Source organism: Mixophyes fleayi, chromosome 2 (assembly GCF_038048845.1).
Source record: "Mixophyes fleayi isolate aMixFle1 chromosome 2, aMixFle1.hap1, whole genome shotgun sequence".
NCBI classification, from domain to species: Eukaryota; Metazoa; Chordata; class Amphibia; order Anura; family Limnodynastidae; genus Mixophyes; species Mixophyes fleayi.
Window position 1 is genome coordinate 351,075,057 of NC_134403.1, and position 17,875 is coordinate 351,092,931.

At 41.9% G+C, this 17,875-nt stretch overlaps 1 protein-coding gene and 1 long non-coding RNA gene across 2 annotated transcripts in view; both read right to left on the reverse strand.

The window, feature by feature from the left end:
- LOC142139481 (uncharacterized) overlaps nucleotides 1-17,875 on the reverse strand; it is a 928,167-nt gene that overhangs the window by 38,174 nt on the left and 872,118 nt on the right. The window lies entirely within an intron of this gene.
- Nucleotides 1-17,875, reverse strand: part of MRPL39 (mitochondrial ribosomal protein L39) — a 71,958-nt gene that overhangs the window by 2,771 nt on the left and 51,312 nt on the right. The window contains exons 6-9 of the mRNA XM_075197116.1: nucleotides 17,511-17,623; nucleotides 10,035-10,100; nucleotides 8,997-9,147; nucleotides 6,327-6,374 (exon numbers count right to left, since the gene is read on the reverse strand). Coding sequence (XP_075053217.1) covers nucleotides 6,327-6,374; nucleotides 8,997-9,147; nucleotides 10,035-10,100; nucleotides 17,511-17,623 — 378 coding nt within the window. The remainder of the gene's footprint in view (nucleotides 1-6,326; nucleotides 6,375-8,996; nucleotides 9,148-10,034; nucleotides 10,101-17,510; nucleotides 17,624-17,875) is intronic.

A 17,875-nucleotide genomic window follows, 5' to 3' on the forward strand; every position in this document is an offset into this window, starting at 1 on the left:
GTAACCAGAATACAGTGCCGGTACCATCGCTCCTGGACTCTGCATTGGTACCTGTAACCACAACACACTGCAGGAACCATCGCTCCTAGACTCTGCAGCCGTACCTGTAACCAGAATACACTGCCGGTACCATCGCTCCTGGACTCTGCAGCCGTACCTGTAACCAGAATGCACTGCCGGTACCATCGCTCCTGGACTCTGCAGCCGTACCTGTAACCAGAATGCACTGCCGGTACCATCGTCCCTAGACTCTGCGGCCGTATCTGTAACCACAACACACTGCAGGAACCATCGCTCCTAGACTCTGCGGCCGTACCTGTAACCACAACACACTGCAGGAACCATCGCTCCTAGACCCTGCGGCCGTACCCGTAACCACAATACACTGCAGGAACCATCGCTCCTAGACTCTGCAGCCGTATCTGTAACCACAATACACTGCAGGAACCATCACTCCTAGACTCTGCAGCCGTATCTGTAACCACAATACACTGCAGGAACCATCACTCCTAGACTCTGCAGCCGTACCTGTAACCACAACACACTGCAGGAACCATCGCTCCTAGAATCTGCAACCGTACCTGTAACCAGAATACACTGCCGGTACCATCGCTCCTGGACTCTGCAGCCGTACCTGTAACCACAATACACTGCAGGAACCATCACTCCTAGACTCTGCAGCCGTATCTGTAACCACAATACACTGCAGGAACCATCACTCCTAGACTCTGCAGCCGTACCTGTAACCACAACACACTGCAGGAACCATCGCTCCTAGACCCTGCAGCCGTACCCGTAACCACAACACACTGCAGGAACCATCCCTCCTGGACCCTGCAGCCGTATCTGTAACCACAACACACTGCAGGAACCATCCCTCCTGGACTCTGCAGCCGTATCTGTAACCACAACACACTGCAGGAACCATCGCTCCTAGACTCTGCAGCCGTACCTGTAACCGCAACACACTGCAGGAACCATCGCTCCTGGACTCTGCAGCCGTACCTGTAACCACAACACACTGCAGGAACCATCGCTCCTGGACTCTGCAGCCGTATCTGTAACCACAACACACTGCAGGAACCATCGCTCCTAGACTCTGCAGCCGTACCTGTAACCGCAACACACTGCAGGAACCATCGCTCCTGGACTCTGCAGCCGTACCTGTAACCACAACACACTGCAGGAACCATCACTCCTGGGCTCTGCAGCCGTATCTGTAACCACAACACACTGCAGGAACCATCGCTCCTAGACTCTGCAGCCGTATCTGTAACCACAACACACTGCAGGTACCATCCCTCCTGGACCCTGCAGCCGTATCTGTAACCACAACACACTGCAGGAACCATCGCTCCTGGACCCTGCAGCCGTATCTGTAACCACAACACACTGCAGGAACCATCGCTCCTAGACTCTGCAGCCGTATCTGTAACCACAACACACTGCAGGAACCATCGCTCCTAGACTCTGCAGCCGTACCTGTAACCACAATACACTGCAGGAACCATCACTCCTGGACCCTGCAGCTGTACCTGTAACCACAACACACTGCAGGAACCATCGCTCCTGGACTCTGCAGCCGTACCTGTAACCACAACACACTGCAGGAACCATCGCTCCTAGACTCTGCAGCCGTACCTGTAACCACAACACACTGCAGGAACCATCGCTCCTAGACTCTGCAGCCGTACCTGTAACCACAACACACTGAAGGAACCATCGCTCCTAGACTCTGCAGCCGTAACTGTAACCACAACACACTGCAGGAACCATCACTCCTGGACCCTGCAGCTGTACCTGTAACCACAACACACTGCAGGAACCATCGCTCCTGGACTCTGCAGCCGTACCTGTAACCACAATACACTGCAGGAACCATCGCTCCTAGACTCTGCAGCCGTACCTGTAACCACAACACACTGCAGGAACCATCACTCCTGGACTCTGCAGCCGTATCTGTAACCACAATACACTGCAGGAACCATCACTCCTGGACCCTGCAGCTGTACCTGTAACCACAACACACTGCAGGAACCATCGCTCCTAGACTCTGCAGCCGTATCTGTAACCACAACACACTGCGGGAATCATCTGAGAGGATAACTGAGATGGGGTGAGAAAATGAGGACTGCAATCCCCCTTATTGTATTTTATTCATGTATGTCACTAACATATAATACAATCATAATTCAGATTCTGTAATCAGTCACTCTAATGGTGCTACTAGTAATAAAATATAAATGCAAAAAAAAGTATATCATCCAGAACACTGTAAATGAACATAATAAACATTCCTAAACATGAAATGATGCTCTGAATAGTTGGATAAGGGGTGGGTAAAAGGATTTAGAATCCACAAACCTAGGGGCCAGGTGGAACATTTAATGAGCCCGGAAATAAGTAAATGTTCCCAATGTCAATCATAAAGCTTATCAGAGAAAGGTGGGTGTCAGTGGTAACTATTTAGGTAACAATGATACCCGACTTCTGGTGAGTTCCCCAGCTCAGGGTTAGGACAAACTTAGGAGAGTTGTATAAATCTGCCAAGAAAAGCTCTAAGATTATGGTAACAGCACCAAGAGCATGTCTGTCTACTGAACATGACATTGTACAACATTTTCTGTATGCAGCAAGTGCTTATGCCCAAGGGCCCGTACACTGGCAGACCTTTGCCAATGTAAGTGTCGAGCGGACAGAACTATGTCCGATTATCTGAACGATCCGTTTGTTCAGCTCTTGAGTAGAATTGGCCGGATCTTACGTAACACAGATAACGATCAGATAATGACCCCACAAACACCACTAGATTATGTGATCGTCCACCCGGATTTTCCAGTATGAAAGATCTCAGTCAGATATTTATTGGAGTCCGCGGTCTTTTAAATGACCAGATATGATGCAATATGCGGCTGATCCGGGATAAACCAATGCAATTGTCTGCCAGAATCACAGCACGTAAGAACGCCCTAAGTGTTTATTGTAATATCTTGCGGGTTGTAGTTCTAAAAGTATTATTTCTCTCTCTTTTTCTGAGGCTGCAGAGGATTTGTTCATCAAACTAACATACTGTGTGCCGATGAAGTTACAGTACATAAAATGTATGTAAACAGCCTGACTGATATCTGTTATATTTACATTTTCCTTTCTCTAAATTGCAATGAGCATTATTTAAAGGGTCGTTATGCGGCTTCCTATCACATCTAAATGTGCTCAGGCAGATTCACCCCATTCAATCTCTACTAAGCTCTGCACACCCCATTACTGCCGTCTCTCCTCTATTCCCGAAAACCTGAATCACAAATATCCCTTTTAATAAATACATCCTTTGTGTTACACAGCCTCTCCATATTATCCGTCCTACTCTAAGCCTTTCTCCTGTGGTTACATAGAGAACAATAACACAAAGCCCATCTTCTGTTACATGTCCGATCAATACTATCCACCAAATACTAGCTGTTCTGTATTCCTGTGGCTATGGATGATAAAACAAGGAGAAACTAAATTTGAAGCCAAAAATGTGAAAGGAGGGTGTGGGGAGCCCACAGATACCACCATCAGACAAACAGACCTCATATTTGAAGTTATTTCAGAATTCGGATCTAATAGCTTGATGATTACTTCAAGAGGTTAACTACAAATATCACAGTACAATATAGAAATATGAGTATTACATGATCTCACAAACATTTCTAATATAATAAAAAATATAGCTTGCCATCGAAGCTGTGCGTCCTGAAACACAATTGTGGAGCGCTACATTTGTCATACAACGTTACATCATTTGCACAATGCCTGTGCTTTAACGATATGTAAAATATTAAAAATGAACAGCATACAACTTTTTCCAAAAATTCCTATCCCCTAATGCAGGGGTCAGGGAACTTTTTTACCTTTTACCCCCAAATATATTTAGATATGCCGACGTTACCCCCCTTGATTTGAAAGGAAGGAAATTGTATATTATTAATTATTGGAATTCAATATTTTATTGAATCTATTCAAAATTTCTTTGAAAGCTTCAAATTCAAAACTTCAGGTTTTAGAGAAATGATGTTGCTTCATTTTCAATACAAGAGCATCAATATTGGGGCATTTTGATGTCAAGCAATTTGGATACGATCTTCAGCGTCCAATCGATTTCTCTGCTTTGTTTTTATGTTCGTTAGAGTGGAAAATCCTTGTTCGCAAAGGTAGGTTGTTGCAAAAGGCAGCAACTTTTTGACTGCCTCCTCATGTGCAACTTTGAATGTCTTTGCAGCTTTTGACATCCAAAAATATGACAGATCTGCTTTGTTTTCAAATACAATACGTGCTTCATTATTGCATCGAAGCTCAAGAAGTGCCTCTGCCAACCCTTGAGGCTCTTCTGGTACAACAGCAATTTCACATTTAAAGGGGTCTACAATCCAACTGACAGCATGTGAATCGGCAGCATTACCCCCAGGAATTTAATTTGGGGTAATTTAACCCTGTTCCCTGACCACTGCCCTAACTGATAAGTAATTTTCACTTTATTGTTATTGTAGAATTCTCTGCTGTCGTTAGGTGTAAAATAAGCTTATATTACAGTTTCTATTCAAATTTCAGCTTTCATGTTTCAGGTGAGCTTGAAAAGATAATAGCCTGAGCTAACACATCCCCCCTCCTGTTCCATATTCACTGTAACACAGCCTGGCAGAGAGATAGAACTACATTTATATTTTGTTGAAGCAATGTTGCAGTATTCTGTAAAGGTGCCGCAGTGAAGCTCACGGACCCAGGACAACCGGTACATCCTTCAGTATTGGATTCTGCATGGAGTGCGCACAGATCGGACACTGAGATCAATGACCCCCTATGTAATGAGCGGATCACAGTGCTTTAGAGAGCGTCATGGTGCATTTCCCGTCGTACACGTGTTTCTACAGACCAAGCACAAATACTGCATACGGACAGTGTCTGATCTATGCACTTTCCGCAAGGGGGAAAAAAAAAAATGTGTCTCATCAAGTTTCATTATTACAGGCAGATAATTGGAGGGCAGGGGTCAAATTTAAATATTCTTATATGAAAAATTCAGAAACTTCAGTCCAAATTAACAATAGAAGTCCGTTTCATAATCAATGGTTCAGATTTCAATTAGCTATTTCCACATGAACGTCAAAACCTTGTTTGCAATCCACGTTAATTATTAGATGCATCATATAGAAAATTAGTAAAATAATGTGAACATATTAATCATTTCATTGTTAATCACAGTTATCAGCACAGACAGGATCATGGTGACCCATGAGTTCTACTGGGAAATACATCCAGATACATTTCCATGCTATGAGTGTCTGAAATTGGATGTTCTCTGTGGGGTACAAAGTGTTCCTTTCCACCTGACTTCCTCCCTCCGCAGATGTCTATTCTCCATACTGCAATTTACATCACTTTACATGTGTTTATAGATAGGAGCAAGAAAAACGTGATCTGAAAACACCCCCATGATGTCTCCATAAAGGTATATACAGATCAACTTTCATTGTAACATTATGTGAACTGTGCCAATGAATATAGAAATTAGACTTCTATTTATTCAGCTTTACTACTGAAATCTTGCAGAATAAAAGGTATACTGTACCAACATTTATATCCTTGGTTCTGTACTAGGTTACTGACTGGATGATGCTATGTTTCTGCAAATGTCCAACACAGGTCCAAAATCACTGACTAAAAGCAGCATTTTAGTCTACGGGAGATTATTTACCTTAAGGGTGTAAAGTTATGTCGAAAACTTTCCCATATGATTTATCTAATGATCTACAATCATTGATCTAAATCAATATATTTCTATAAAACACAGGGCAGTTTGATGTACATTCTTTCTACCATCTTTGTGTAGACCGACTTGACATTGTACCTAGACAAAATGGAGGCAGCCCACTTTTGCTTCAGTCTACTTTGTGTAGGTGATGCCATAAAAAAAGCAACAAAAAAATAATAAAAGAATCTAACAAGAATTTGTTCCTAAGAATAAGTAAATGAATAAACCTCTCTTACAATTCTGCTGTTAACGGTTATTTTTGGTAGCAGAAGAGATTTTATATTTTACTTTATTGCAAACTGTCTAATTTTACACCCCACGGGCAGTAAACATGAGGAATTATCCCGCTGCAGCCTGCTTCTGCCTATAACACAATCCACTAAAAAGCCGTGTTATCTAGCAGGCCATTTTATGGCGGTTCTTTCTTCTAATTCCTCTTTACGGTAAGTTTTATTCATTAGAGCGTTTCATCCATCACGGTACAGCACACAGGTAACCAGTTTCTGTTGTATCACCGCTAATGACGCCATCTTACCAGTTTCTGGGCCCTTGTTCGCAATTTATTCCAGACCGTGTGGTGAGCCTGCGACAGAAATGTAACAGTCACTACATGTGGAGAAAGATTGCAGAGAACTTTCTGCTAATAAAAATAAAGAACATAATAACAATAAACATATAATTTCATATTGGTTGAATGTGTTACCCTTTCCCTCCTTTAGTCCCCAATATAACATATATAAAAGCTGCAGGTCTGCGTCATTTCTCACTATAGAAAGCTGTCAGCGCAGAGAGTTGATATCTGCTAGTACGGGAATGAGGTGGTACATGTGGCGTCTGATTGGACGACTACATAATTCTATCCAATCAGGTGCATCACATGATTGGATAGAATTTTGTAGTCGTGCAATCAGACGCCACACGTACTGCCTCATTCCACAAATATACACCTTCTGTCATAATGATTAATTCCCTAGGACAGCTCCAGACCTCCAACGCTGACAGCCAAGAGAGGGATGTGGTGGGAGCTCTAATCTTCCCCATGTAAACCACTTCAGATCAGAAAACGATAACAGGTCCACTTCCATCTAATAGTTATAGGGACCCCCTGTACTTTCAATCCTTTGCCCACAAGCAAAGCTTTGTCTGGGTCTGCACTACATCATCATTATCACCATTTATTTATATAGCGCCACTAATTCCGCAGCGCTGTACAGAGAACTCACTCACATCAGTCCCTGCCCCATTGGGGCTTACAGTCTAAATTCCAAACCATACATACATACATACATACATACATACATAGAGAGACTAGGGTCAATTTTGATAGCAGCCAATTAACCAACCAGTATGTTTTTGGAGAGTGGGAGGAAACCCACGCAAACACGGGGAGAACATACAAACTCCTCACAGATAAGGCCATGGTCGGGAATTGAACTCATGACTCCAGTGCTGTAAGGCAGAAGTGCTAATCACTTAGCCACCATGCTGCACTTGTATAAAGTGTCACAACCTTATAAACATTAAACACTGTAATCATTTTGGGTCATATGAACGTTTGTGGTATACAATCTTTGCACATAAAGCTCAGTGGCCTCCATCCCTGTACAAAGTATAAATAAGAGGGACGTTTGTATAGAACACATCAGTCCCTACTAAATGGAAGCACTTGCAGTATGCTCGGGCAGCCGACACCTGACTTGTCCTCTCTACAACAACACGCCTCCCTCGCTGTCAGCTGCCTGCTCAGCGGGGCCCCACAAATGGACACAGAACGGCCTTTCAGAGCCTATATATTATTTAGTCATTCAGAAACTCTAGCACCTTATTAAAGAGAGGAATAAAAGCTCGCCATTATAGTTCAGCATAAAACTGCAATTTTTACTTAACACTCAGCGAGAATGAATAAGCAAATGCTGGACCACTCGGGGTTACGCGAAGCCTTCGCAAACAATCATCCTTGGTAATTATGCTAATATGATATAGAAACCAGATACGCGCTGCCTCTCGCACAATACAAGCCTGATTTTAATAGCAGGACTTCAATGTGACACCACAAACAAAATTTAATTTAGACATGGTTGAAAACCATTAACAAATAAAAAAGGGACGTCCTTGGTAAAACAGTGTATTGTAACATTTCCGGAGATAAATGCGAGCGTTCTGTGTGCTGATGGAATGTGATCCATTAGCACGATTAGTTCTCATTACTGGAATACTTGTTTGCAAACGTGTATGTGCAGGGGCCTGAAAACAGCAATACGAATAAGGATAAAACCTTAGCAGCACAATGACATCAGAGGAACATTCAAAGGACAGAGGTTAGTGATAAGAACATTGCCAAACTGCAATGCAGGATCATGGCTGAGTTCAAAGGGAGATTCCTTTAATCGGTGGTAATCGTTTTTACGATTACCACCATAACGACACTGACAAGTCCTACAATTAAAAGACGAATCTGTAAAAAAAAAAAAAAAAACGATGTAAAGAAAAGCAGACTTACCTGTATACAGAAGTTGCAGCTGTCCAATTGGCGCAGGATGCTGACCGCAAGGGAGTCCGACTACTGAGGTCCGTCAGGAGCCTTTAATGTCAGTGCGACTTCTAATCCTTTTAATTTAAAGTGTCAAACTCCGCAGGCTAAGTGTTGAAACACTTAACCAAACATTGCAGCTTTAAATTAAAAGGAAAATAAGTTACACGGACGTTAAATGCTCCTGACGGACACCTCTTACAGATTCGTCTTTTATTTGGAGAACTTCTCGGTGTCAGAATATTGTATGTACCCCAACCCCTTTAATGCAGTTAACGCTCCAATCCTTACACCGACCACCATAGGTCTGTATATGACCACGGAATGCTGAGTGGAGCGAATAAGATCGAAAAGCCTGTATGTATGGTGGATTTGTCTGCAACTCTCTTCCATTTATGTATGTATGGGCTAATTTATATGGCGCCACAAAGAATACACATTTATGCCTTACCGCATAAATGACAAACTTAATGGGAGGAACAACAAGGTGCAATTCGCATGCCACTTCCTACAATCCCCATGATTATCTCAATGAAATTTATTTTTTTTGCCAATGCGGCCGACTTCCATAATCAAGGCAGCCGACCAGCCAACTGCACTAAGACCTGCTGTCTAGAAACATCTGTGTGTACAAGCTCATATATATATATGTTTATCATCCTAACCACGTCTTACCTTTAGCTGCCCTGGTAGGGAAAGACCCTGGAACCGTCTAACGTGTTCGGAGGGGATTGGCAGGGAGTGCGCAGCAGTGACCTCATACTGAAAACAAAAACTGGTCCTGGGCACGTGAGGTCCTTCAGTGAGGTCCACAAAGTCACCAAACCTGAAGAAATAAAGGCAATGTGGGTGGTTTCAGCCGTGAAGTAAAGACAGACAAATTAGAATTATAGACGAAAGCATTCCATGGCCTATCATTTGTAATATGGATATTTAGTCCAATATAGGCCATCTTTCTAATGGAATCACCAACATATTGCATTCAACACAGAATCTGCAGCAAGTTAGTCTAATGATGGCGCCTTCTCAACCGGTGACTATCGTAGGCTGCTGCTCCTACACGGTTGCAAAAAAGTTACTAAGAGACCAAAGGACCACATTTCAGTCCCCTGAAATATATCATGCTGCTCAATTGGGTGCAATATATTGGACATCACTAACCTAAGGTAACGTCATCTTAGGACATCTATCTAATATTACACTGCACCCAATAAGTCCCGACACCTGGTCCCATCTCCCATGCAGTCACCTGTCCCAGAATCCTCTCAAAAGACAGTTATTACATAAATACACGAAAAGACAAAGTACACCAATACATAGTTCAATACAATTGTAATTAAAATACTAAAATGATTTAATGAGTTATGATGAGTAAGGCTCCCCTGATGTGAAATATAAGGATAACAGTGGTCACTGGGGTGTTCCGTAATCTGCATAGAAGGACTGCAGATTGAGACCTAGTAACCTCATTATATTTCTCGGAAGGATGTTTTAGCTGCTACAAAGTAACCCCAGCAGTTAACATAGGATTTAGGAATCAGCCCGATTTCATAAGGAAGAGTCAAGTCACAATATCTATCCTAATAACCCATGCGGTTGTCTATGGCCTTGTAGAAAAATCAGATCAAACTCTGCTTCCTACCTGGATAAAATAGCCAACCTACCCATAATACCCCTCTGCGGGTGTTCACGTCCATTCAGACCAACACTAACCTGTGCAGCGTTACCTTTCCTTGGGGGTGCTGAGCTGCCTTTTCTTCCAGCATGATCAATTTGTACCTGTGAAAGTAAAGGTCTCCATCACTACATTGATTAGTAAGAACTTTAATTGTGACATATAGAGGGATAAATGGGGAGTACAGAGGGATGTTGTAACCAACAACCTGTAAGCCCAGTACTCTCGCCTCATAGACAAAGGGAATCAGCAGCCTGTTGTCATCTCCGTATCTTGGTGTGAATGTGCACCAAAAAATAGCTACTAAGACTTAATAATCTGTGATGTGAAATACATACTGACGGCTATAACATGTTCCCCTTGGGTCAAACTTCTTTTTTTTTTTTTTAAAGGCCTTTCTGTTGGTTTTGACCAATACACATCTTTAAAAACCGAGATTTGACTAACTGGCTCAAGTTCTACACTGCCGACCCCTGTTGTCAGGTTGTGATGTTGAAAATGAAGTCTACTTTTGTACAACCCCTCTATTTAATTTCATCTTCCCCTTCAAGTAGCAAACAGCAACCAGCTACGGACTCCCGTTACCTGGAGCTGGGATGATAGATGGTGTTGCTCGGCCTGGGATTGTCAGACCGGACGGAGTTACGACAGAGTCGCAGAAAGAGTCTCTTTAAAGTCCAACCTAGAGACACTCACAGCTACAATCTTCATTCATTTATGTCTTTCTACTATAATATAGTTCTGTTAAACCTAATTTATAACTTCATCACCAGGACTGTCTGTGCTACATGTTACTATGTTGTTTTTCTTTATATTGGTAGAAATGAGCTTTCCCACATAAAGTGTGCCTGTAGGTATGACAGGCAGGTCCTGCAAATTAAATCTTGTTTTGCATTTGGGCTTTTAAGGAGGCATACAAGTGCCCGTAGCCAGCTCCTGATCCGGCCTGCTCCTCCCATCAGAACAAGTAAAGTTTTGCAGTCCACATCATTTTTACATGTCAGTTTCACGCTCCTTGCATAAGTTCTTGTGCATCCATGCAAGAATAGGTGCATTAAATGACAAAGCGTAATTTGTGCAGCAGGTCTACAGTTTTGCACGTCTGGAAATGACCCTTAAGGCAACTGCACACGGTCCTCAGGCCGAACTACAGAGACATTGCTACATTCGACCACACATGTGGGAAGGTAAATCACACTGTTCGTCTCGTATCATGACCTTCAGATCATATTTTGCCCCATGCCCAATGATCCAATAAATTTTCCCCATTTTCAAAATACAGCTATGAAGGTAAGTTTGATATATGACACCTACCAAGATACAGTAACTGTAATGCCTGTTTTTTCATGAACCTTATCAGTCATGAAAATAAGTTTCTATGACCATTGCAACCTTCCTTCATGCGATGGACCAGTGATAGGAAACCTGAGATACGTCAGGGCGGCCCTCTATCCTTCAAATGGGCCGCACATTACCAGTTATGGCAGAAAAAATGTAAGACACTACATCCAATCAAAGAAATCTGTAATAACATATCAGCAGGGATTTTAAACAAGTGTTACCCACTATAACAAATCTGACAATCAAGCAGGAAGAAGCTGGGGGCCGCAGGGGCCAGATTGGACGGCCTCATGCGGTCCTAGGGCCCATCACTACTATAGACCCCCCTGAAGTGTGTTCATTTGTACTTTGCACCCGCTAACGTGCCTAAAGTTATTAAAAGTACCACCTAATTAGAGTATATACCAGACCATTTCTTGTGGATTTAGAGGTCTTAAAAATACCGCATCTGTTAGGTACAATACCTCCCAAACGTCTCCAACCAATTCTGACCATATACATATTTTAAAGCAATGACAAACTTAAATTCAGTTTTTTAATGAGAAATTATTTAAAATGAGAAAAACACTTCTGAAAAGTCTGAGGGCTCATTCACATACAAGCTGAGAAAATGGGTAAAAATGCATTAAAACTAACATGCTCTTCAGATGCGTTTAGTGACATATTAGTGATGCTTTCTCCCAACACAATGTATTGTACAGGCAGCACATGAACCCATAAGTAATAGAACTTCCCATGTAATGGTAGAAACCGCTCAGCCACATGGTCAGTATTATAAAACACCGACTATATTGAAGAATGACGTCTTTAAATTCACCGTTAAGACCTAACTTTTGCTAAATCAATTATGTTTACAGGAAACACTTAGATAGATTGCTTTGTTCACTGAAATGTGGAATTAAATGTTATAAAGCTGTGGTACCAATTAACAGCTTTATCACATATGTTGCAGAAATTATAGCTGTGATTTGCCTAAGGGCAATGGTTGTTTTCTGTCCGTCAGGTTCTATGTACACATACGGATGCATTCAATCCACACTGACAGAATCCATTCATTCAGGGCGTCCATCCGGCCCGCGCTGCATATGAGACGCGATGAGCGAAGAGCTGTATTACCAGAAGACATGTAGTCATTTTCAGTCACATGACAGAACACATGACAACTCCCACGTAAAAACAAATCAAAAATTCTTATAGATAGTTCAGAATTCGTTTGTACTGTGAGATTGCTGTTCTGTTCTACCTTGTAATTGTCCAACTTCTGGGAGCAATTTCAATAAATCTCAATTACTTGTACACCAATATTCATCCCTAGCGGGGTTATTCACCATCATACAACACCTCACCCTAAATAGCAGTCTACCCCTCCAAACCCTAAAGTAGCAGTCAGACTGGTTCTTGTGCCATAGTGGCACTAAAGCAGTTATTTGGATTGCCAAATGGGTAAATTTGAGATTTAGATCCATAAAAACTGGCAAAAATAATCAACACTTGGCACTGCGGTCAGCATTGCTGCCTCACAGTGCTGGGGTCATGAGTTTGATTCCAAACAGGGCCCTACTGTGTGGCGTTGGTATGTTTTCCCTGTGTTCGTCTGGGTTTCCTCAGTTTCTTCCCACAGCCCAAAAACATACTTCTAGGTTAATTTTCTTCTGACAAAAAGTGTGTGTTTAGATTGTAAGCTCCAGTGGGGCAGGGAAGGATGTGAATGGTTATGCATTCTCTGTACAGTGCTGAGTAATATGATTGGCGCTATATTAACAACAACAACATCTGATTTAACGCAACCTAATGGCTATCAGAAGTGTCATTAAGCCTGGATGGCTAACGACCTGTGACTTGCCTGGTAGCAGTCATTGGCTGACTGCATTAATTGGGCCCGAATTAGAAGACCCAAAAATAATTTTGCCCAATCGGGCCACACACAAACAGGAATCCAGTCTTATGTCACACAGAACAAGCAACGGGATGTGGACATGGAGATCAGGTGGGTAGCCATATTACTATCCTAGATAGTCATATTTTGAAAAGGGAAGACTAAGTTATAGGAACACATTCAAGACAAATGAAACATTAGCTTCATTTTTTGAAAAACGTCTCTGTAGGATTGCAGCTTCATGGAGAACTCGCGGTAGTTACCCAAAGACCTGGCCCAGAGAGCGCACTCTGGAACGGTGCATTGTAATAGGCCGAGCGGTCTGGGAATATTACAAACAATTGCGGAGGCTACTAGAGGATTTCAATGGACTGGACAAAAGCTTATGGTTAAAGCACAATGCATATACATTTATAAAAAACATACAAAAGAAGATATTCCTTTAAAAAAAACAAAAATAAACACATACACAGAAAAAAGCAAGACACTCAAGGTTGGTCCATTGTCAGGTGGTTTATATTCAGAGACAAAATCTTTGTACAGCGTGCACCAGTGTCACTAACATTTTATCCTTACAAAGGCCGGCACACAGAATAATAACCGGCAGATTTAACCAGGGCACAAAGATAAAGATTTTATCCAAAGAGTAAGATATTCCCCTTAACTATTACACTGGGCTTCTGCTCACCTGCATTCAGTTAAGAGTCTGAATAAATTTGAAACACTTTGCACTTCTCTTTATACTTATTCTGAGGTGAAAATGTCATTCCTTTCTTTACATCTAGGCACGAATTGTATCTGTGCCCCGCACGCAGGCATTACGTGAGCTTAGCCAATACGAATGGCATCAATGAGGACACAATGATTTGTAATATCCTCATGACTACAAGATGTCTGCCTCCACTGTGTGAAGGGAAACAGGTAGACTTCAGGCCAATAATTACATCTGAACAATGACCTAAAGAATAAATCATAAGTCTATACATTAAACCTCAGCTAAAAAGGTGAGGCTGCAGAATATTCTCATTCACAGGGGCAGATAGCCTCATGTAAGGCGTGTTCTGATGCTGAGAGCATAGAGAAGAAACTGCACTCAGCAATGGGGGAATGCTGGTTAGTCTTTGATGCCCAGCTAAGACCCTGCATGCTGCGTTTCATCATCATTTAGTTATATAGCGCCACTGATTCCGTAGCGATGTACAGAGAACTCATTCACATCAGTCCCTGCCCTATCGGAGCTTACAGTCTAAATTCCCCAACAGACAGACAGACTAGGGTCAATTTTGATAGCAGTCAATTAACCTACCAGTATGGAGTGTGGGAAGAAACCGGAGCACTCGGAGGAAACCCACACAAACACGGGGAGAACATACAAACTCCACACAGATAAGGCCATGGTTGGGAATTGAACTCAAGATCCCAGTGCTGTGAGGCAGAATTGTTAAACCACTTAGCCACTGTGCTGCCCATGTTTCATGCAGATATTGGGATCACTGATCCTTATGCTGTATTCTGTTGTCAGCGCAGTTCGGATTGCACAATACAGGAATATACAGTGTTCTGACACAAGTCTGTCTAGACTCCATAACATTTAAATTTCCGCAATATAAAAGGTAGAGATTATGGTGTAAATTATAGACGCCATTCAGGGAGATACAGGAGCATAGCAGTACATGTACCCATGGAGATCTATGGAACGTCCTTCCCCCTAACAACAAACTTAGGCTACTGATGTAGCTCAGAAAATTTGGTCCACCTTACAAATGGGTCAGGACCTGTCTATATGACCTTCAAATAAAATGTAGTAGTGTACTGTTAGTACATGTTCTTTACATACCTGCATTAAATACATAAATTACTAACATATTTGCAATATCTGGCACAACCATGACAGTTGGTCATAGAGGGCAGAAGCAACTGGACCACTATCTAAAAAGGGCAGAATGAATGGAATTTGGACAAACCCAACATTAATTGCATAAATTATACATCAAAATTATATATTGGTTTCAGTGCTACAGTAGTACAAAATATAGCAACTGTCCCCACACACTGTTCAATATGTTTTTCCATCGAGTGGTACAGCTAATCATTCTCTGTGTACCCCAGGCAGCCATTGGACAGCAGGATAGACAAAGAAAGAGCAAAATTAAATCACAATATTCCTGAAAATGCTACAGAAATGCCAATTTTAGCTGCTGGTACTGGACTCAGGGCTGCTCCGGTGAAGCTGTGAAACAAGCAGCATATACATGCATTATTTCCGAGAGCATTCAAATTTAATAATCAGATTCCCAATTGTAAAGCGCTACGGAATCTGCTGTCGCTATATAAATAAATGTTGATGATGCTGTTGATCAGATTGCTCCGCCCCCCACAGCAGCATTAAGAAAACAAAACAAAAACACAAATCTCCCACCAGGCTCTTCACAATAGATGCTGAAACTCACGGACGGGTTTACAAGGGCTCCACACACCCCCTAATTGCAATTTAAAGAGCAGTAGGGTTGAAAATGCATTTGAATTGTAGTAGGAAGTGTTCTGCACTCTTATGAACAAAACGTATGTTAGAAAATCACCATCAGTTGCTCGCTGCACTCTGCAACATATCCGACATGCCAAGTAACGGATTTGGGTCGAGTAATTAGACCGCTCCCATTGTCTCAATGTAAACATCATTTTCCATACTTTTTCCCACCACCGACTGCACAGCTTTTCTCTGCAGAACATTTCTACCATGACAGAAGTGTATCTGTTCTCAGCACATACCATATATAAAGCACAGAAAATATGGTGCAAAAATATTTGGCCGATTCTATAAATTTAGTCAAATTTCAGAGATTGCAGGGAGCGAATTCATTCATTCTTGCTAAAATGCTGACAAATAAATAATACCCACTGTATTATCAGGTAACCCTGTCCCCATTTACAAAGCTGCAGTGACCAGCATTCAGTGTATCACTGGAATATTGCTGCTCTACCATTACATCCTATAGGGGCTGATCATGCAGAGATAACGGGACCATACATCACAGTCCCAACACTGGCTTTATAGAGGCGGCACTGTTTAAAATAAAGAAAAATAATAATAATAATAAAAAATGCATGCACCCTTCTCCAAAACGTCAACTCCAGCGGAAGACTGATGTTCCCCTGCAATAGTGAAAACAAGTCCCAGGAGGGAAACCAAGGGCTGGTGCGGCTTTGGGGTGTGAAAAAGACAGCTATTTCCCCTTGCTGAAAGCACTGGGTAGCTTGAGACCCCTGAAGTGGTCAGAATTGATCATTTCATAATGCTCAGCACTCAAAGAGGATTTTTGAGTTTCTTTATTCTCAAAAAACAAAAATCGTATAAATTTATGTAGTTTGTTTTGATTAAATCTCATTTGGTATAATGGACAGGGGTCGTATGAGATGGGTCAAGCTGTTTATTTGAGACACACACAGACTACAGACCAGCCCTTCTCTGGAGCCCGATATGCTCAGGACCTCCTTCTTATAGGGGGCAGCAGGCGGTCCAATACTGAGATTTTGGGAAGGCGGCTATGCTGTTATTTTCTATACACAGTCTGTCTTGGTTCTATGACATCCATTTTCCATTTTCAAATCCTAACTGCGGTTATTTGTCACTTTTGAGCAAAACATTGTCAGAATCTCCGCACACTAAAATTCTGGGGGTACAAACACTGTAAAGCTCAGAGTGACAGCTGATCACGGCTGCTCCCAGTCTTAAGCTGGGTACACACTACAGGTTTTTCACCCAATTATAAGTCCAATCACACGATAAACCACCGTTCGGCCCAATATCTCAGTAGTGCGTACACTCCCACGATCAATGATTATCGTTCCAAAGCACATTGTATCGTTTGATTTGATTTTAGAAACAGACTAAAAATCTCTATAAACTATGGAACGTTGCTGGGCAAATGTGGAAGTGTGTACGCACTCGTGATCAGCGGTGTAGGCAGATCTCCATAGAGTTTACAAAGTCAAATCTTTTCAGCAGATGGTTATGACAGATGAAGAGCACAGATCTGAAGGTAAATCTTGCAGGTGTGTACAAGATGAATCTGCTGATCGGGACTTTCAGTCGTTGGTAAATCGTTAATGATATTGCAACAGGAGAAATTTTCTTTAGTGTGTACCAAGCTTTACTGTAGAACAGATACACCTAATTTTTACTCTAAGCAGGCAGGAAAGGATGTTTTTCTATGAATGTTTTCATTTTCATACTATTATGATTTATTCTGAATTTTGAAGAGTACATTAATGTATAAAATGGAATAAAGTAACTCACGGATTGTGCTGAAATATCTCTCTCGCCACCTTTTCATCTACTTCCAAACACTCAAATGGGAGATCTCTGCTTATAAGTCTAAGTGCGTCCTTGGTGAATGAATGAAGATTCTCCTTTAGAAGAAAAACACATTGAGAACAGGAAAGGATTTGTACAATTTACTGCTCACATTTAATAAATGTAGTATATCCATTGAAAGCCACATAAGTGATGTCCGAGTACATCTGCTAATTAGCATTTACTTAACCAGATGAAATTATACATTTTTCTTTAAAACATTAAGGGCATCATTTAGAGTTTGCTCCTGGACACGTCAATAGAAGGGGTGAAAATACATTTAGCTTTGCATGCAGGGAAAATACTTG